The sequence below is a fragment of the Schistocerca cancellata genome, chromosome 5, assembly GCF_023864275.1.
Source record: "Schistocerca cancellata isolate TAMUIC-IGC-003103 chromosome 5, iqSchCanc2.1, whole genome shotgun sequence".
In the NCBI taxonomy this organism is placed as follows: Eukaryota; Metazoa; Arthropoda; class Insecta; order Orthoptera; family Acrididae; genus Schistocerca; species Schistocerca cancellata.
The window spans coordinates 655587795-655610380 of NC_064630.1; the positions used below are offsets into that span (position 1 = coordinate 655587795).

Here is a 22586-nt window from a genome sequence, read left to right on the forward strand (position 1 = left end):
CTATGTACGTTGACTCCTTCACTATCACCGAGCGAGGTGGCGCAGTGGTTAGACACTGGACTCGCATTCGGGAGGACGAGGTTCAATCCCGCGTCCGGCCATCCTGATTTAGGTTTTCCGTGATTTCCCTAAATCACTTCAGGCAAATGCTGGGATGGTTCCCCTGAAAGGGCACGGCCGACTTCCTTCCCCATCCTTCCCTAATCCGATGAGACCGATGACCACGCTGTCTGGTCTCCTTCCCCGCAACAACCAACTGACTCCTTCACTTTTAATTCCACTTATCTTCGTCCTTATTTTTCTTTATGCTGAATCTCTGTTTCCGACACCGTTTCTCTTTCAATTACTTCTCGTTTTTCATGCATCCGTTTCGACTTAGGTTTCTTGTACTCCCTATTCATTTCATTCTGAAGTGAAACATGTTTTTGTGTTGCTGTCTTTTCCTAAGCATTTTTGGTACTACCTTCTTTCGTCCATCAGCTGAAATATTTCTTCTGTTACCCAAGATTTCCTTGCAGTTATCTTCGTGCACCGTATTAGCTGTCAAACACCTGTGCTTACTCTTCGACTCAACTACCTATTGCAGTATTTACTATCGCAGTACCTACAGCCCTAGAGAACTGCCAAAATACTTCATCATTTTTCAGTACTTTTCACGTTGATTTTTTTCTGATGATTCTCTTCAGTTTGCTATTCATAACCGCTAAATTGTGGTCTGTGTCTACATCTACTCCTGGACACGTCTTATTGCCAATATGTGATTTCGGAATCTCTGTCTGGTCATGACGAAGTCCAGCTGGTACGTTCCAGTGTCTGTAGGTCTTCTCCAAGTGTACTTCTTTGTCTTGTGATGTTTGAACAATATATTCGCTATTGGGAGTTGAGGTTTACTGCAGAATCCTGTTAGTCTTTCTTGCACAGGATTCAGTTGGTACGGATGAAGACCTTTCTGATGAAGTACCCGCCACACACATGCGTTTTTAATCCTTGTACTGACAGATGGAATTGTTTCTACAATATCAAGAATTTCCTCTCACAATCTGGAGCAGATCCTGGTCGACCAACATGATGGGTAGGTTGTAGCATTCCTGTTGGTGAAGTGTTTGAAATACAACTCTCCTGGAAAGGTACCGTTGTGAAATCTTTCTCTTTATTCTCTTTCAGCCCAGCCACATTACCATCACAGAATCCGTAAACAAAGCATGCTCCTGTATTCCTCGTTAGTAAACATTGCGGATACTGCTACACGGGCTTCACCTTTGCAGCTGTTTGATTCAGCCATCTCACACAATGCTAAACAAAAGAAACACAATAACACTGAGCACCGTACTTAGTTACAGAGCCGTTGACAAGGGGCAGCTATCCAAACAAACATAATGGCTGGCAACGTATGATGTTCAGTACGGCGTGCAAACACTCCATCTATCAACCACCCCTCTTTTCATGCATGTGGACGAATACGGAAAAATGATACTCAAATTTTATGTTGCAAATAAAGTCCTCTATCATTTACTCAAGCACTGACCTCACCTTTTGATACATCCTCTCTATGTAGGAAAACAGCCTTTTAGGTCCTTCAGATTTCATACTTCTTCTGCACCTAAAGAAGTTTCGAACAATTTCGATAGATGTCACAGCCGTAGTGAATCATCAAATTGCGTTTTCGCAAGACACTCGTTACAAGCATTTCCAAATGTCTTCAATCTACATACGTATGTAGATTATGGACAGTTGGGAATTTGGGTCTCACGGGAAGCGTGCAAGGGATAAGTCTCTGCAGTCACGCTATTCATCTGTGTCCTAGGTAGCTCAGATGGATAGAGCGACTGCCGTTTGAGTAGGAGATCCCGGGTTCGAGTCTCGGTCGGGGCACACATTTTCAGCTGTCCCCATTGAGGTATATCAACAACACCTGTCGGCAGCTGAGGGTTTCAACTAATTATCAGAAATTCCTGCTGCCTGTTCGAAGCAACCTGCTGACAAAACGCCTGCCCACATGTTGATAATGTTGTTTTGATAATGCTGTAGAAGTTTCGCTGATAAGCCCTTACACCTACCTTCACACAGTCTTGGTCTCCCCCTATGCGTTTTACGTATCTTAGGAGCCATGATGTATGAGATTCGTGGCTTCGCACGAAAAACTGCAAGTATGGATAGAATTATAGTTCTGTAGAAAACCACAAACATTTCTCCGTGAAGGAAATGACTGTTTTGTCTCACAGTGGGATAAACGTATTAACAGTTATGGTAATTACGTAACGAAATAATAACTAGTTCATTAGTTTTGAAATAATAAACAGTTTATTTACTTTTTACCAGTTGTTTCTTTTTCATTTGACCACCCACCCTTATATGGATAACGCATTTAAGAATGGGAGACCAGCCTGACTCCCTGTTTCCAAGCTTACACAGTAAAGAAGAATTGCCTACACAAATTCCAGGTTTTCTTAAGTTATATTTTGAAAATTAACTTCACCGTGGAAAGGAAGAAAAGGAGAGAAGGGGAGAGAGAGTAGGAGGGAGAGGAAACAGAGAGAGAGAGAGAGAGAGAGAGAGAGAGAGAGGGGGGGGGGGCGGGGGAGAGAGAGATAAGGAGGGGGGTGTTCCTATTCTAAACTGTGTTGGTCTATAGAACACCTGACTATTCTCACCGAACGAAGAGGCGGAGAGGTTTAGGTTTCCTACAGTTTCCGTGAATAAGGCGAATGCCTGGATGAGCTCCCTCCCTAATAACCTCGTCGTCGACGAGGCATTAACCCCCACTCAGCCTTCCTGACAACCCTCTGGGACGCAGAGAATGGAAGAAGCCCATCAATACGAAGAGGTATTAGAACTTTGGAATGATATAGTAATTTATTGAGATAACTTACGGAAGTGGTAGGTGTGTAATTTTGTAGCAAATAACCTCAAGTGTGATCACGTAGTGCATCAGTACCCCATTCTACTACCAGGAGTGCCAGTCTAGTGCCTAATTAAAATGGCTACTTTCACTGCTGTGGAGCGTGCTTTTTGTGTGTTTTGGTTTCATGAAGCGGACTTTTTCAATAACGCTAAAGAACCTCCAAGCAGGCTCACAACTTACTCTTGGCCCAAGAACTTTGTTGAGACGGGCTATTCACTGCGACGTGATAAATCACCACATACCGATTAAGGTGACCGAAACGGGTGATGATGTACTACCCCCACCTCTTTTCCTCATGGGAGTTCCAGATTTCCTCGATAATCGCTTCCCAAGTCGGTGGACTGCCCGTGAAGGGACAAACGCATGCCGTCCTCGCTCCCCAGACTTGACACCATTGGACCATTGGATTACTTTCTCTGGCGTTTCAATAATGACCTTGTCCCCCCCCCCCCTGCCAAACAATTTAACCGAACTCAAAAACTGAATTTTTGCTGCAGCTGCAAAGTTACGCCCGATTACTACAATGAGTGTGGAAAGAAATTGACTACTGGTGGGATGTTTGCCGCATCAGAAATGGTAGTCACATCGAACCAAAATGACAATACTCTAATGTCAAATGTGAGGTTGTTTGCTACAAAATGACACCTGTATATATTCTGTAAGTTATCTCAATAAATTTCTATACATTCCAAAGCTATAAAGTCCTTTTTGACTCACTCCGTATTAAACAGGCCAACGTGATGCATTGAGCTTATTGTAGACGAAATAAAAACAAATGGCTTGTGGTGTTACAGAATATCAACATTCGTGGCCACATAATTTGACATGGTTTGGTAAGTCGATATAATGACTCAACAGTTTCGACAAAAATACGCAATTCACTCAAGTAAAGGGATATTACTTTCGAATACTTTGGCTGCCAAAGCGTCTGCTTGAAGGACGTCGAGGTCTTCAGGCAGGACTGAAAGCTCAGTCGAAGAAGTCCCAGTATCCACCTGAAATGATTCTGAGAAACTACACAAGACCAATAGCAAGAGGCCACAATTTGTAGGATGTTGATCCTAATTAAGAGTTCATTGTTTCAATCGAGTGACCATCCCTCTCTGTACGGGTTCACTATTTCAGATTACGACCTCTTGAAAGGATTAAACGATTTGGTAGATGGGTTGTTAATAAAACGCCGACGTTATTAAATAACAGTGTTTCAGAAAGTCTTCTTTTATTTCTAATAGTCATTCCTAAAAAAATACATTCCTGTATCAAGTCATTTCCACAATTTTCATACATACAATCACATATTTTTACAGTATTATCTTGTAATTGAGCCGATAGTCACAGTTTCATGTAAGTGAAACCAGTATCGAATGACAGTTGCGTTGTCACAGAAATAAATTCAGTATATTTTAAAGCAGTATTCTGTAACGAGTCGGAAGATTTTGTATTATGTAGTGCCACACTTGCTGCAGAAAGACAAAGAGTTTATAAACACTGTAGCAGTCGAGGAAAGACCTGAATGTCTTTGGAAAACAGGATCGTAGGTAATCGATAGGTCACAATATTAAGTGACTGCGTTATCAGCAAGTCAGGCATATGCATAACAAAGTTCTAAAAAATAATTACTCTTACGATACACAACAAAATAGCCACTTGTCCGAACAACTGTAGAGACAGTGCAGTTCACGATTTGTGTTTTAGCAACTTTCTTTCAGATTTTTTGCGCTTTACTTCCATTGTAGAGTTCGAATGATTATTGAGAGCTCATATAGTGATCTGTTTATTCTTGTTATATTCAACGTGAAATATATTTTTTGAAATCTTAGATACTTCCCGAATAAACGTTCTCCAATTAACTGTGTTAATATCTAATGTATGTGTTAGTTACTTCTTCACATACACCTTCAGAATACACAATTTTATCGCCCAGTGTGCAGTATTTTCTGAAATTGCGGACTGTGATATTAGTTTCTGTGTCTAATGAGCAGTAATTGACCATTTCCTTGACACTCGATTTTTCACAAATTATTTTGTTATTTCACTCAGATAGGCATATTTGTTTAAGAACGTCCCAATCCTGTTTATTGTGTCCATTAGAACGGACAGCATTTAACAGTTTACAATGACGGGGCAATTCTGTTAAAAACAAATTTATTAACTTTTCCGGGAACGTCACCTGTAGAGTCCGACATTTCCTCCTTTCACTTTGATTACCATCTTTTTTTATGTATTTCACTTGTGTGTGAGAAGCTGAATCCTCACTGTTCTCTCCTATGGACTGCTCACGAAGGTGCAGATGAGTAGCTAGTTAATTTCGTGTAAACACATTACAGGTTGTTCTGTATCTCACAAGTTACTGTTACAGAATTGTAAGTTTATATTCAAGATTATGTGTACGCAATAATTTCTGATGCTTTTGTAGCAGATAAACGACAACACCATTCCCTTGTTTCATATATCTGGGAATCCGTTCGAAATTCTTTAAGTCTTACGAGCGTCCATGCTGTCGTAAGCGACAGTTTCCCTGGCCCTGAGATGTGCGCTGTTTGTACTGCAATTTCAATGAGCTACGTTGCCATGAACTCTCATACCCAGTACTGGTTCCGTCGCAGCATGGGGTTGTTTGTCCGTGGAGGATACGCGATTTCAGACGCATCGTAACTGCTCCACTCCTCCGTCGGTTCGTCGGCAACGCCGTATGGATAGCGGGCATTGAGTTCGCCGTCAGAACCCGCCACGGACTCGACGGGTTCCAGCGGAATCACTTTGCACTGGAGAACGGACGGCGGCGGCAGTCCCGAACCGAGCGGAGTTGGGGAGCCGTTGGCCGCAAACCGTTTGGCGCTGACACCACCGCGTTGGAGGCCGCTGGGGGAGGCGGGGGCCGGGGGCAGGAGATCGTCGGGGGGCGGGCGAGGCAGTGGGGGCGGCGCAGACAGGTCCACCTTCGACTGGACAGCGCGGCCGCTGGCTGCCGCCCTGGCTCTCGACGAACGGCATTTGACCACTACCGCTACGAGAATAGACACCACTACCACCCCCAGGACCATGCTCACGATGAGCACGTAGTCACTGCTCATGACAGTGCCGGAAGACTGCTCGCTCTCCCGACTGACGGGGCTCTTGGGCCCCGGCAGCGGCTGCGGAGGACCTCTCGTCGACTGCACCGCGGCACCCACGTCGCTCGCCGCGTCGCTGACCACTCCCGCGACCATCTCTGGCCTGACGAAGAACCGCAGCTCTCCGCGGGCGGGTTGGAAGATGGAAGCTCTCAGCACGAACTGGAAGGCGTCCTCGGCCCCGCCGGGCTCCAGCCGCGGCAGCGCCCTCGCCACGTAGTAGATGACGCCGCTCTCGACTTCCTCGTGCGAGAACTGCTTCACCTCGCGCTCGCGCTCCTTTCTCTTCTCGCCGGAGCTGCGGATGATCTTCTTGATGCGGCCCAGTCTGGGCCTGCGTTCCACCAGGTACGTCGGATTGCTGTTGGTCAGCTTCGCCAACGGCGTGGCGTCGAGCGCGTGGAGTCCCAGTCGGTTCTTGGCGCCGGCCGTCGGAGTGAAGTTGCCGATCCTGACGAGCGGCTCGACGCTGACCTCGACGTCGATTCCGTCGACGACGACGGCCGGAGCGCCGGAGGCTCCGTCGGGCAGCCAGGCGCGCAGCTGGAAGGCGTCGCTCTCGGCCGTCATGTCCGACTGCATGAACATGACGCGCTTGGCGTCCAGGTCGGCCTGCGAGAACTCGCGGGCCGGCGAGTCGTGGACGTAGACGGCGCCGTGGCGCGGCGGCCGCGTCACGTTGTAGCGCACGTCCTCGGGCCGGCCGTTGGTCGACGCGACCAGGTGGTCGGCCGTTAGCAGCGCCACGCTCGAGCCCTGCTGCAGGGCCACCGGCCGGCCCAGCGACACGTTGAGCGTGAGCGGCAGCACGTGGAACGTGAACACCGTGTAGTTGGGGTTGAAGCGGCCGTCCCACACGCGGAAGTAGAACGTGGCCGGCTGCAGCGGGCCCGAATGCTCGTAGATCAAGTTCCCAGCGTCGATGTCCGCTTGCGTGAATCTCACCACCTGCCGTACGAGAAGAGGAACATGAACTATTTGTGACAACTTTGCAATTTTTTAAGGACATCATATTCATCATTGACTACAGAAATTATTTATTTTAAAATTCCAATTTCGGCATTTGGGTCATTTTAAAATGGTACTGTAAAAGATTTTGCTTCAGTACATGTCAGATTTTAAAATTCACCGTCAGAAATAGGCCTTTTTTTGACGATGTCTTCTATACATGTTCGGAGGATTTTAAAGTCGGGTATGTGCTGAAGCAAAATATTTGCAGTGCCTTTTTAAAATGGCCCAAATGGCCGACAATGGATTTATGGTGAATATGATGTCCTTAAAAGAATTCTACATTACTGTGAACCCCGACCATGATAAGTTAATCAACTTTTGAACTGACTAGATACACATTTTCCGATCCGCCAGTTATGCAAAACACCGTTTTTCTCAGTACCCAAATATTTTTTGGCATCACTGTGCCATCATCAGTGGATTTTCGTTTTTATTTATTCTGCAAAGTGAACACTTTTATTAAATGATTATAAAATTATGTGCACTCTTCGTTCAAACAACAGATAGTTTCTTTTTGTAAATACCTTTACATTTGGTGAGCATGAATTTTCTGGATCACTTTTGTGTTAATTATTACAGGTAGCGTGTCATCTGCAACCAAACGATGTTGATGAGAAATTTTTTTCCTGGGAATTAACCTATCTTCTAGAATGTAATTTAGTTTTTCGCGATGTTTTCGCGCCTATTTTCGTAATGCAAATTTGGCGTCGAACTCTCTACTGAACAAATGAACACTGACTGGGCTGGGACACATAACAAACCACAATCACACTGTGTTCTGGTGTAGTGTTCTACTACGTTATTTGTGGAAAATACTTGTTATAGTTACGTATGCATCACAACATCTCAGCATGATGCGGAGAATAGAAGTGCTTGCCACACGAAAACATAAGTAAATACGAAAATAGGTGCGAAAACATCGCGAAAAACTAAATTACATTCTAGAAGATAGGTTAACTCTCAGCAAAAAACTTTCCCATCAAAATCGTTTGGTTGCAGATGACAAGCTACCTGTAATAATTAACTCAAAAGTGATCCAGAAAATTCATGCTCACCAAATGTAAAAGAATTTACAAAAAGAAACGATCTGTTGTTTGAACTATAAATGCACATAATTTTATAATCATTTAACAAAAATGTTCACATTTCAGAATAAATAAAAACGAAAACCCACTGATGATGGCACAGTGGTGCCGAAACATGTTTGGGTACTGAGAAAAACGGTGTCTTGCATAACTGGCGGATCTCACATCCAAAAATTTTAACTGCAAACACGGCCAATACAAGGAGCTGCAAATGAAAGAGATAGATACACATTATTTACCTCTCTAAATCTTCGGATGTGTAACAGAGCACATATGTTTACGATGAATTTGCTTGTTTTGTAGGTTACGAGTCCCAAGCACTCTGACGCAATTTGCGCGGTATAGAGGCTAATAACAAATTTTTCAAGTACTTTTGCTTTTGAGAAACAGTGAGTAACTACATGAGGTTGGATTCCATTGGGAACTATCTGCTCAACAACAACAATATTGGTATTGTAAAGAAGAACAATGGGAGCATCGATCGAAAGAAGTTTGAAGTCATTTATTACAGCAAATCGATTTCATCTACATCTACATCTACATCTACATCCATACTCCGCAAGCCACCTGACGGTGTGTGGCGGAGGTTACCCTGAATACCTCTATCGGTTCTCCCTTCTATTCCAGTCTCGTATTGTTCATGGAAAGAAGGATTGTCGGTATGCTTCTGCGTGGGCTCTAATCTCTCTCAGATTATCCTCATGGTCTCTTCGCGAGATATACGTAGCAGGGAGAAATATACTGCTTGACTCTTCGGTGAAGGTATGTTCTCGAAACTTTAACAAAAGCCCGTACCGAGCTACTGAGCGTCTCTCCTGCAGAGTCTTCCACTGGAGTTTATCTATCATCTCCGTAACGCTTTCGCGATTACTAAATGATCCTGTAACGAAGCGCGCTGCTCTCCGTTGGATCTTCTCTATCTCTTCTATCAACCCTAACTGGTACGGATCCCACACTGGTGAGCAGTATTCAAGCAGTGGGCGAACAAGCGTACTGTAATCTATTTCCTTTGTTTTCGGACTGCATTTCCTTAGGATTCTTCTAATGAATCTCAGTCAGGCATCTGATTTACAGACGATTAATTTTATATGGTCATTCCATTTTAAATTACTCCTAATGCCTGCTCCCAGATAATTTACGGAATTAATTGCTTCCAGTTGCTGACCTGCTATTTTGTAGCTAAATTATAAGGGATCTATCTTTCTATGTATTCGCAGCACATTACACTTATCTACATTGAGATTCAATTGCCATTCCCTGCACGATGCGTCAATTCGCTGCAGATCCTCCTACATTTCAGTACAATTTTCCATTGTTACAACTTCTCGATACACCACAGCATCATCGGAAAAAGCCTCAGTGAATTTCTGATGTCATCCACAAGGTCATTTATGTATATTGTGAATAGCAACGGTCCTACGACACTCCCCTGCGGCACACCTGAAATCACTCTTACTTCGGAAGACTTCTCTCCATTGAGAATGACATGCTGCGTTTTGTTATCTAGGAACTCTTCAATCCAATCACACAATTGGTCTGATAGTCCATATGCTCTTACTTTGTTCATTAAACGACTGTGGGGAACTGTATCCAACGCCTTGCGGAAGTCAAGAAACACAGCATCTACCCGTGAATCCGTGTCTATGGCCCTCTGAGTCTCGTGGACGAATAGCGCGAGCTGGGTTTCACACGACCGTTTTTTTCGAAACCCATGCTGATTCCTACAGAGTAGTTTTCTAGTCTCCAGAAAAGTCATTATACTCGAACAAAATACGTGTTCCTAAATTCTACAACTGATCGACGTTAGAGATATAGGTCTATAGTTCTGAACATCTGTTCGACGTCCCTTCTTGAAAACGGGGATGACCTGTGCCCTTTTCCAATACTTTGGAACGCTACGCTCTTCTAGAGACCTACGGTACACCGCTGCATGAAGGGGGGCAAGTTCCTTCGCGTACTCTGTGTAAAATCGAACTGGTATCCCATCAGGTCCTGCGGCGTTTCCTCTTTTGAGCGATTTTAATTGTTTCTCCATCCCTCTGTCGTCTATTTCGATATCTACCATTTTGTCATCTGTACGACAATCTAGAGAAGGACTTACAGTGAAGTCTTCCTCTGTGAAACAGCTTTGGAAAAAGACATTTAGTATTTCGGCCTTTAGTCTGTCATCCTCTGTTTCAGTACCATTTTGGTCACAGAGTGTCTGGACATTTTGTTTTGATCCACCTACCGCTTTGACATAAGACCAAAATTTCTTAGGATTTTCTGCCAAGTCAGTACATAGAACTTTACTTTCGAATTCATTGAACGCCTCTCGCATAGCCCTCCTCACACTACATTTCGCTTCGCGTAATTTTTGTTTGTCTGAAACGCTTTGGCTATGTTTATGTTTGCTGTGAAGTTCCCTTTGCTTCCGCAGCAGTTTTCTAACTTGGTTGTTGTACCACGGTGGCTCTTTTCCATCTCTTACGATCTTGCTTGACACATACTCATCTAACGCATATTGTACGATGGTTTTGAACTTTATCCAATGATCCTCAACACTATCTGTACTTGAGACAAAACTTTTGTGTTGAGCCGTCAGGTACTCTGTAATCTGCTTTTTGTCACTTTTGCTAAACAGAAAAACCTTCCTACCTTTTTTAATATTTCTATTTACGGCTGAAATCATCGATGCAGTAACCGCTTTATGATCGCTGATTCGCTGTTCTGCGTAAACTGTTTCAAATAGTTCGGGTCTGTTTGTCACCAGAAGGTCTAATATGTTATCGCCACGAGTCGGTTCTCTGTTTAACTGCTCAAGGTAGTTTTCAAATGAAGCACTTAAAAAAATTTCACTGGATTCTTTGTCCCTGCCACCCGTTATGAACGTTTGAATCTACCAGTCTATATCCGGCAAACTAAAATCTCCACCCAGAACTATAACATGGTGGGGAAATCTGCTCGAAATATTTTCCAAATTATCCTTCAGGTGCTCAGCCATAACAGCTGCTGAGCCAGGGGACCTATAGAGACATCCAATTACCATGTCTGAGCCTGCTTTAACCGTGACCTTCACCCAAATCATTTCACAATTCGGATCTCCGTCAATTTCCTTCGATACTATTGCACTTCTTATCGCTATAAACACGCCTCCCCCTTCACTGTCCAGCCTGTCTCTGCGGTATACATTCCAATCTGAGTTTAGGATTTCATTACTGTTTACGTCTGGTTTCAGTCAACTTTCTGTACCTAGTACTATATGGGCGTTGTGACCGTTTATTAATGAGAGCAGTTCTGGGACCTTTCTATAGACGCTCCTGCAGTTTACTATTAGCACATTAATATTGTTTTTCCCTGTTGCATTTTGCCTACTCCTACCTTGCCGCGTCTCAGGAGGCGTCTTGTCGGGCCTAGGGAGGGAATTCTCTAACCTAAAAAACCCCCATGTGCACTCCACACGTACTCCGCTACCCTTGTAGCCGCTTCCGGCGTGTAGTGCACGCCTGACCTATTCAGGGGGACCCTACAGTTCTCCACCCGACAGCGGAGGTCGAGAAATTTGCACCCCAGATCTCAGCAGAATCGTCTGAGCCTATGGTTTAAGCCTTCTATTCGGCTCCAAACCAGAGGACAGCGATCGGTTCTGGGAACGATACTACAAACAGTTAGCTCTGATTCCACACCGCGAGCAAGGCTTTCCGCCTTCACCAACTCCGCCAACCGCCTGTACGAACTGAGGATGACCTCTGAACCCAGACGGCAGGAGTCATTGGTGCCGACATGAGCAACAATTTGAAGTCGGGTGCACCCAGTGCTCTCTATCGCCGCCGGTAGGGCCTCCTCCACATCTCGGATGAGACCCCCCGGCAAGCAGACAGCGTGAACACTGGCCTTCTTCCCCGACCTTTCCGCTATTTCTCTAAGGGGCTCCATCACCCGCCTAACGTTGGAGCTCCCAATAACTAATAAACCCCTCCCCCCGTGTGCCTGCTCGGACCTTGCTGAAGGAGCAGCCACATGTCCACTCACAGGCAGAGCGGGCGATGCCGCACGGCCAGCCTCCACATTTACCCTCCGCCTCGTGCGCCGCGAACGCCGCTGAACCCGCCACTCCCCTTGGGGAGAGGGTGGCCCAACCGCGCCCGGTACTCCGAGGCAGCAGCCTGAAGACGGCTGACCGTGGCCATCAACACGCTCAGCTGTGTGACAATCTTCACTGCACATATTGAAATCTTTAAGACTCGTCTAATAAAATTACATGTCATAACTCCAACATATCAAAACTTGTTCATTGGCTGCTATGTTCTTCTCTATTGACACCAAAATGAAGTTTTAATGCGTGCGTTTATAACAAAAGTCGTGAAGACTTTAATATTTCCACTGAAGTTGGTCATGCACTGACTGAAATCACTTTGCTGCAATAAATAATGTCAAACCTCTTACGACCAATGCTGCCCTTCTCTTGTTTGTAGTAAGAATAACTACATATTATGCGGATTTATCTTTCTGAAGTGCAGGTACCACATATATATGCTTATGTGAGAAGCGAATCTAGTTTTTCTACTTTACACATTTGTGGAATTTTTACATTTACGTATCATATCGATAGTTATTAACAGCACAGTGTTCCAGTTCACAGTTTCAACATCTGAAGCATGTGAATTAACAAAGTGTTGTATAATAACTATAATAATTATAATATTAGTGACCATTATTAGTAACGATAATATAATAATTTCCATGATTTCAAACTTTGATTTAACTGTGTAAAGAAAAGTAATAAAAATCAATAGTTACTCTGTTAGAAAATAAAATCAGGCGGCAAAAATCTGCTAGAATGCAAGACCTGGAGGAAACGGAGGCGAAGGTAATTGCTCAGGATATGAAAATCTAGCAAAAGAGTCACATATACTTTAGGTGTATCCTAAAATATTGTCTATAGTGGAAATAATTTTCCTCTCAGGATTTAATTTTGATATAAGATATTCATTCCACACAAATAAATAATGCAACAGCTCATGGTAAAATATCGTGTAGCAAATAAAGAGTAACTAAACTCGCTGTAAGAGACAGGAAAACATTAAAGAGAATTATTCATAGATGAGCTGTTGGCATTATATCTCTTGCTAACCAAGTGAAAAAAAAGAGGAACGAAAAACTAGTACTGACAATCAGTGTTAACATCAGTGTTAACGTGTGGTGGAACTACTCAACTTTTACAACACCATCCTCTACAATACGACATGACATACAGAGAATTCTAATACAATCATAGAATCTTCCGACTGTGGAACATTGTGTAATGGGTTTCAGAGACCTCTAGTTTTATACTGAAAGGAAATATAACTATAAGAATCACCTTATCTAAAAACGTGAACGTTGATCCCACAACTGGGTGTGGCAGTGCCAGATGATAACGTCTTCAGCCGCACGACTGGAAATGTGGAATTGGTGAAATGAACATTGTTCACCTATTTTGATCTATACTGCAAAACAAATAACGCTCCGTTACCCCTTACAGCACCTCCAGATGAATTGGAATATTTCGTTGGTAGAAATAAGTTAAGACGCATTTACTACCATTCAAATTTGTATGACTCAGTTCCCAACAGTATTCAAAATGTTTTAGTTTACCTCATCCCCTGCCCCTCTAATTTGCATCTTTTCCGAAATCCACTATCTACCAACACGAATAAAAGACTAATTCGATCGTACTGAGCTTGCTATTCATTAATTATTTTTGATCTGTCAATACGTGTGTCCACCAAAATTTAAGTAGCCAATATTCGCCAATGTCTGTCACAACTGTAGAGTTTTAACTCTTGTTGAAATCGCCATTCACCAGATCAAAAAACTGAAGCACAATAAGTTCATTGTGAAGGAGGAAACGGCACAATTTTCATAGGACCTTACTATATCTCCCTGTGAGGCGCAAAGAAATGCAAAAGAGTACGTATAGTGAAGATACAGAATGTTACTAATATAACGGGGAGCGAAGATGCGTAAAATTTCTCGAAGACCCCAGGCATACTTCGATTCTGGATCAGTAACATCTACAAATATAACGTGTTGGTACGAGAACATTATGACTAAGCATGAGGAGATCAGAAGTTACAGTTATAAAATAATTAATTCGTAATTATTTTCAGTGACCTGATAAAGTTCGGATATGGGATCTTATAAAATGACGAATAAAAATGTTTGCAGAAATTGATAGTTTTGTCCCTGAACAGTGGAACAGTAGTATTCCCACAGCTACAGCCTCATATGCATAAATACACCTCACGCCTTTGCAACGTAATGTCGGCAGATGGAGTGTATTTTTCACATTTGTGAATCGTGCTATGCCACTGAGGTCATCAGTCACCTAGAACTTAGAACTACTTAAACCTAACTAACCTAAAGACATCACACACATCCATGCTCGAGGCAGGATTCGAACCAGCGACCGTAGCAGTCACGCGATTCCAGACTGAAGCGCCTAGAACCGCTCGGCCACGCCAGCCGGCGCTTGTTGAATGACTCGTAACGAAGTGTAGATTGAAATGCTTCACATATTCCATAAATCCCATGTCTTTCAGATATTTATGTTCATTTAGAACGAGTATAATGCATAAGATACGACATTTGCCTCTATCATTAGGAACCGGTTTTCCTTGGAATGTACAACTGTTTGTAGAACTCGAATTGTGCCTTTATTCTGAGCCACGTTTAATCATCTCGGTCAACGAAGTGGCAATCCAGAAACAATTTACTGCCAGCATTCTCTTGCAAAACGATGGCAGGCAAAAATGGCGTATGTTCTGCCTTCCTATAATATGTCTAGCGGTAGACGAAGGAGGGAATGTAGACTTTGATGGGCTCAAAATGTTCCACACTATGATTGTCACCACCACTTATTCACCGTATGAGACCAGTACGCAAAGTTACAGCATCACGAAGGACACGGACGAAGGTCGAAAATAATAGTATGCCAGTAATTAAAACTTCCGGGCTAAGGGGCCGTGGTCCAATAGTAGAAATACTTCTCCCTGACGTTTCGTTGCCAGCTGCGGGCAACATCATCTGAGATGAGTCCACGACTGGCTGCTAGGCCGTGGAGGTCCTGTTTATATAGAGCGTGTAGAGGGCGCCACCACTCGTCATTCTCTGTACGTTCTTCTTGTCAGCAGCTTGGGTGCAAGAGTCGCTTACCTGATTTTGTGGCAGACCTAGCGCTTATCTGCCCTGCCAATCTTCGGGGCTATCTGTATGATATTTTTTTCTCTATGCCTTACGGTATGTCATAGATTCTACACACCTACTTTAATATCGCTTGGTTACCACTTCCCCGCCGGCCGGTGTGGCCGTGCGGTTCTAGGCGCGTCAGTCTGGAACCGCGTAACCGCTACTGTCGCAGGTTCGAATCCTGCCTCGGGTATGTATGTGTGTGATGTCCTTAGGTTAGTTAGGTTTAAGTAGTTCTAAGTTCTGGGGGACTGATGACCACAGATGTTGAGTCCCATAGTGCTCAGAGCCATTTGAACCATTTTGAACCACTTCCCCCAATGATTTCAGGAGCTTTGAAGGAATGGGCTAATAAACAGCAGCAGTTCTCAGTTCCTTCCACCATAGGAGACAATCAGCATTTTTTTTTACTGTGACGTAATTTCATATACAGTAGACTTCTTGAGAGGCATTAACCCTATAGGCCCAGAACAGAATGAGACTTAAGGCTACACGAAGCTGATTATGTTGAAAACAGTGTCATTATCTGTCCTATTATGAAGCGTTGGGCAACACTGAATAAAACTTACTTGGTCTACCCTAATAATGTCCAACTTATTCTTTGAAAGGCGACTTGGAGACTGGTATAGGCGAAGAAAGATTTCTTAAAAAAAAAAAAGATTCCTTAAAAAAAAAAAGCCAGTTCCATACTGATTTGGAACGGAGGAAAAATGTCTGTAAGCATTGTGTGGTTGTCAAATATGGAAATATGGAGAGGAAGAAGGTGGGACCGTTTCATATGTGGTGCAGTCGAATAATGTTGAAAATTAAGTGAGAGCATTAAGTACGAAATGGAGAACTAGTAAAAAGAGTAGGTGAGTATAGAAGTACGCGTAAAATGATGATAAAACGAATAACCAACAGGCTAGAAGAGATCTGTTGCTGACTCCAGAAATGGCCAACTTGGCGCCAGAAGGAAGACTAGATGGGAAAAAATACTGGGGGCAGACGAAGACTAGAATATGCTAAACATATATAGAACAGGTTGCATAGAGTAGGTGAGTAGGGATACAAATATTAGCACAAGGCGGGAAACGTGAAGGTCAGCGTCAAACCGGTTAAACACTGATGACACTTTAAAAAAAGTCTCATGTTGAGTGGAAATGCTGGCTTTTTTCAGAGAACTACATTGATGAGATCATCTTCGGTTATGATACATCTGCATCTACATTTATACTCCGAAAGCCACCCAACGGTGTGAGGCGGAGGGCACTTTACATGCCACTGTAATTACCTCCCTTTCCTGTTCCAGTAGCGTATGGTTCGCGGGAAGAACGACTGCCGAAAAGCCTCCGTGCGCGCTCGAATCTCTCTAATTTTACATTCGTGATCTCCTCGGGAGGTATTAGTAGGGGAGAGCAATATATTCGATACCTCATCCAGAAACTCACCCTCTCGAAACAAGATAGAGGTCGTGCCAACGTGTTGCGGCAACGTTCTGACTAGTTTCGTAGTCATTGGGTTCGTGTACAATCCATAGCTTTATAGCCGCCGGACTGCAAACTTTTCTGGCGAGTAGGCCAACCTTCCGGTGGATACGAGTTTGGCTGAACCGTTGGGCTCTCGGCAGAGGAATCTGTGGACCAGCGGCTATAAAGGAACGAATTAGCCATGATCCTGACAGTTCGCCTGAAGATGACGACCAGGAAACTTGTCGAAACGTTGCGACAGCAGAACGTCGCTACTCGACTAATAACGAACATTACCACTCAAGACTAGATCGAACAAGGGTTTTGTAAGTTAAATGCCTTTGAGATGATCGTTGTTTGAATTCCGCACTTCACAAATGATCGACATTTCGCCTTTGTTGTTAATTGGGATCCCTCGGTACTTGGGTCGCGCACTGTTGAGAGCTTGTTAGAGAGGAAGTAAGGCAGGCAGTTACCGTCTCGTTGGCGGCGCCGAACGAGGCATTGGCTGCGTTGACGAGGCGGCCGGCGCTGGGCCCGCTGATGACCTCGTAGACGAGCTGGGCGGGCGGCGTGTCGTCGTCCTCGGTGAGCAGCAGCTCCCTGGAGAGGGCGCGCGCCTGGCCCTGCACCACGGTGGCGTGCGGCGCCGGCGTCACCAGCCGGAAGGGCTCGTCGTTGACGGGCGCCACGGCCACCGGCAGCGTCGCGTTCAGCAGCAGCACGCTGCCCGGCTCCAGCCGCAGCGAGAAGCGCACCTCGTCGCTCAGCGTGTCCGACCCGTCGTGCTGGTACACCACCTGCCGCCGCCATGGAGATGCACACTCAGCGACCACAACAACTAGAGGATACGTTTACACCAGCAGTAAAAACTCCAGATTACCGACGATACAATACAACAATGTGCCCAGCAACAGGAATTTCGGGGGCCGCTGCGGCCGAGGAGTTCTAGGCGCTTCAGTCCGGAACCGCGTGACTGCTACGGTCGCAGGTTCGAATCCTGCCTCGGGCATGGATGTGTGCGATGTTCTTAGATTAGTTAGGCTTAAGTAGTTCAAAGTCTAGGGAACCGATGACTTCAGATCTTCAGTCCCATAGTGTTTAGAGCCGTTTTTTGAACAGAAATTTCAGCCATATATTCGGTATCATTGGTAACATTGTTCCCCGACAATGTCTCCAGCAATACGTTCCGGGCCAGAAGTGTTTCTCGGGCCGCAATATGGCCAATACATGCACAAAAGCGAGCTATTGGAAGTCATTGCAGCTCTATCGTATGTACATTCCACAAAGAAAATATAATGCGCTATCACATGAAAACGAGACAGATGGAAAAAATATTGATAAACTGTTTATTGAAACTTCCTGGCAGATTAAAATTGTGTACCGGCCGAGACTCGAACTCGGGACCTTTGCCTTTCGCGGGCAAGTGCTCTACCAACTGAGCTACCCAAGCACGACTCACGTTCCGTCCTCACAGCTTGACTTCTGCCAGTACCTCGTCCCCTACCTGGAAACTGTTTATTATTTCAAAAGTAATTGCTATAGGCTTAACTGTTAATACATTTCGGCACGTACGTCCTAGTTAAGCAGGAGGAGAGGACCATAGCCGATAGGAATATTACAGTTTGCAACACTACCGTCAGCTGTAACTTCATTATCAGTTTACTGGCAACCGGTTTCAACGATAAAATGCATCATCAGGCCCTATAAATACGAGGATCGTTCAGTACGTAAAATTGTTGGTGCTTTACATTTGATGTTTGTTCTGTGGCCGGTGAAGTTTCGAAGCGTTATGGCAGGTGGCAGAACCGTACTACAGTGTCAAAAAGGCGTCTACAATCGACTCACGTTAAAAGCAGCGTGCTGTTACTGACTTCTTCTGTGCAGAAAAGCAAACCGTGTTGAACACCAATAAAGTTTGCGTGCAGTGTATGGCGATGTTGCAGTTGATAGGAGTACAGTTGGGCGATGGGCAAAGGGAGTTACAGCCTCAGGAAATGCAGAAACAGAGCTCCATGACCAGCCAAGCTCGGGACGTTCTGTCACAGCCACTGCTCCAGACATGCTGAATCGGGCGGATGCCATTATTCGTGCCGACTGGCGCATCACAACTCGAAAATTGGTTCTACAGTCGTCGGTCAGCATAGGAAGTGTGTCTGAAATGATCGAGACTGTCAGATATTCAAAGAGCTGCTCACAATGGGTTACACGAATGCTCACAGCAGGCCACAAGATTCAAAGAAAGGCCATTTCATCTGAATTGTTGCAGCGTTTTCAGACGACGGAGAGGCTTTTCTGTCACTTCGAAGATGACGAGAGAGTCAGTCATGCTGTGAAAACATGGTTACGCCTACAGGACAAGAGCTTTTACCAGCAGGGAATACATGCCCTTCCATAACGTTGGCGTACGGCCATAGAACGTGATGGAGACTATGTAGAAATACAAGACATGGACGCGACATGTTGATGTATATTGTCACCAAATTATGACCCTTAACAATAAATATGTTCTGAGAAAAAAAATGTGGCGCATTACTTACTGAACGACCCTCGTATGTAGTGGTTGAATTTTCCCCAAAATGTGTCAATCAGAAAGTTCCATTTGAAAATAACTGGTGCCCGCATCAGCTCTTGTAGTAAAGAACTGCTCCCACACTACAAGAGCTGATGCGGATACCAGTTATTTTCTAGTGGAACTTTCTGATTGATACCTTTCGGGAAAATTCACCCACTGTATATTTACAAGACTTTGGAAACAGGTTGCCAATAAATTGATAATAAAACTGCAGCTGACGGTAGTGGTGAAAACTGCGATGTTAATGCATTTCAAAAATTGTTCAAGTGGCTCTGAGCACTAAGGGACTGAGGTCATCAGTCCCCTAGAACTTAGAACCACTTAAACCTAACTAAGCTAAGGATATCACAGACATCCATGCCCGAGGCAGGATTCGAACCTGCGACCATAGCGGTCAAGCGGTTCCAGACTGTAGCGCCTAGAACCGCTCGGCCACTACGGCAGGCGTTAATGCATTTATTCCACTGTGAGACAAAAGGGTCAGCGCCTTCGTGGAAGAATGTTTAAGATTGCCTACAGAACCATTATTGTACCCAGGCGTGGTTCTCGTCGTCCGAAGGAAATCTATGGCCGTGAATGTCTTTCGTCAGGGCTTCAAAAGTATGGAAATCGCATGGGCAGACATCAGGACTGTATGGAGGATGTGTAAGGGCTTCCCAGCGAAGGTTGTAAGAGGTCCGAGCAGATGTAATTTCGATGTATTGCTCATACGCTTCCTGCGATAAGGAAGGTATAGGAGAATCGCTGACCAGAGAGCAGTGTTGACTGAGTAGAAACTGTGTAGCTGTAGCAGTAAGTTGTTGCTAGTGGCTAGTCTGCAGTCTGCTCTGGTCTGGTATAGTGTTGGCTGGCCGGTCGCGGTGCAGCGATGACGGAGCCTGATCATTATTGTATAAGGTAAAAAGCAGCCTCGCGCATATCTAGTAATGTTATCTGAACTCCCATGTAAATGTTTTAAAAATGTCCTAACAATAAACTTTCTCATATAAAGTAATTTTTAAGAAGCATTCATTTCAATTTAAAGAATTTACTAATTTCTCCAATCCATGATCATTCCGATTGTTGCAAAAGAAAAAGCAGTTGCTTCCTTTCATAAATAACGAATCTATCGGCCAGCATGGCACAGGGCTGTGCTAAAAGAAATTTATTGTAAGAGCAGACATATATGCGTTATCCGGCGACTTCATTGGGGTAATAATTTTTCTCTTTTTATTCAGAATGATCTTTCAGGGCCATGACGCAGCACTGCTGACGTCAAAAATTTACCAGGTTAAATTCACAGTCAATTATTGAAAAGTTATAAGTGAGCGACAATTTAATTGAGAGATTTAGGAATTTTTCTGTTTTGAGGTTACATTAAAATGGTAACGAAATTTTGTGGGGAGGTAAAAATGGGAAAGAATTTTTGTAGGGAGGTTACAAATGTGAAACAAAGAATTTTGTGGGGAGGTTACACTTGGCGACAACCGGCCAGGATCGTATTTTCGTTGTGAATTTCTGAAAAGTAGTCATATATCTGCTCTTATTTACTTAAATGTAGTTTGCATCTGGCGCAACGCATTTACTAATTTGTCACTCTTTCTTTCACAGATCATCAGCAATTTATTGCTCTTTGTTGTAATTGTTTGTTCTAATTTTGCTTCGTCTTTGTTTCATCTTTGTGCTTAATTTTGATTTGTGAAAAATGCCGCGAAAAGCTGTTAATTTTGGCATGGATCGATATATGGCATTATTGCTACAACTTAATGAAAATCTCAAACAACAAATTAATGAAAAATACGACAACCTTAACGAATCGAACAAACAATTTAATGAAAAACGAGACAGCAATTCCAAACAACTTAATGAAAAACTAGACAGCAATTCTAAACAGTTGAATGAAAAACAAGACAACAATTTCAAACAGCTTAGTGAACAGATTACAGCCGTTGCCGTGCAATGTCACGATACTAAAGAACAATTACGTGAGAAAATTACGTCTTGTACTAGGAACAGTAGTGAAGAAATTAGATATATGGCACAAGAATTAACTAATACACATGCAGCCACAACTAAATTACTTAGAGATGAAATTAGTGCAGTCGCTAAACAATGTTCTGAAAGCGCAACACAGTTACGCGACGAGTTTAAATTAATGTCAGGAGAATTTTCACGCACACTGGATGCGAAAGTAGACGCGAAATTTGACCAACAGAACAGCCAAATTAACGAACGTTTTAATCATTACCTACAAAACAGTGAAACGCGTTACCGTAAATTTATACAGGAACAGAATAAGGTAAAGCAACAAGTCATGGAAACAATTACTGCACAGAGACAGGAAGATAAGCGTAAATTGTTTACGAAAGCAAAAACATACGTAGACAACAATATTGCTACAGTATCAGACGAAATCAAACAGTTGAACACCGAATTGCATAATGAAATCTCCGATCTTAAAACAAAACCTGACATACACACATTAGACTTTCAGACAATGACCAACTAACTTGAAAAGTTGGAACTAATACAGGATCCTGATGCCATCAAAGCAGACGTTAAAAAATTGAGCAAAACCACACGTAAAATACAAAAACAAATTAATGCTTGTGATACTAAAAACGATGATCAGGTAAACGCACTGACTGAAAAATATGATGAATTGGCCAGTCGTATTGACGTTATCGAAAATAATAATTACACCAAATCAGACGATACGTCACCAGTTTCGTTTAATCAAACACCCGAATTCCAAAATTTACAGCAGACGATCAGTGAGATAGGTTCGTCCAATAATACATTACACAGAAAATTGTCATCTTTACAGCAAGAAGTGACGGAGACGAAAAATATTTCAGCCTTTAATACATCACAGCATATGCCACTCTCCGAACATTTGTCAGACTCACACAGCCAGTATAATTTAAGCAATTTGCAGAGACTACGTGACTTAGAATCCGAAGAGACACAGACAAACAGATTCTCATGCAATCCTGAACCTGCTCAGACATACAGAGGCGATAATTTTTATTACAAACACTTTCTATCTGATAGGAAATTTAAAGTGCTTAATAATGACAGAACACACATTCACCCCTTGGATTGGATACAACGATTTGCTTTTGAATTTTCACCGCCATTGCCTGTAACGCAGAAACTAAAATTTTTTTTGCAGCGCGTAAGTGACCTCAGGGGATTCATTACACTTCGATGAATATGTGCCGTAGCGTGCACAGGGCCCCGAGCCGTAGTAGTGCTATTTCA

General features: G+C 43.6%; 1 protein-coding gene and 1 non-coding gene across 2 annotated transcripts in view; both read right to left on the bottom strand.

Moving 5' to 3' along the window:
• Positions 1-4124: 4124 nt before the first annotated feature.
• LOC126188743 (chondroitin sulfate proteoglycan 4) overlaps positions 4125-22586 on the bottom strand; it is a 589355-nt gene continuing 570893 nt past the window's right edge. Inside the window, exons 23-24 of the mRNA XM_049930352.1 lie at positions 17245-17568; positions 4125-6963 (exon numbers count right to left, since the gene is read on the bottom strand). Of these exons, the coding sequence (XP_049786309.1) occupies positions 5482-6963; positions 17245-17568 (1806 nt within the window). The 3' untranslated portion in view covers positions 4125-5481. The remainder of the gene's footprint in view (positions 6964-17244; positions 17569-22586) is intronic.
• On the bottom strand, positions 18148-18223 carry Trnas-cga (transfer RNA serine (anticodon CGA)). Its single transcript has one exon. It is a non-coding gene; the product is annotated as a tRNA-Ser (tRNA).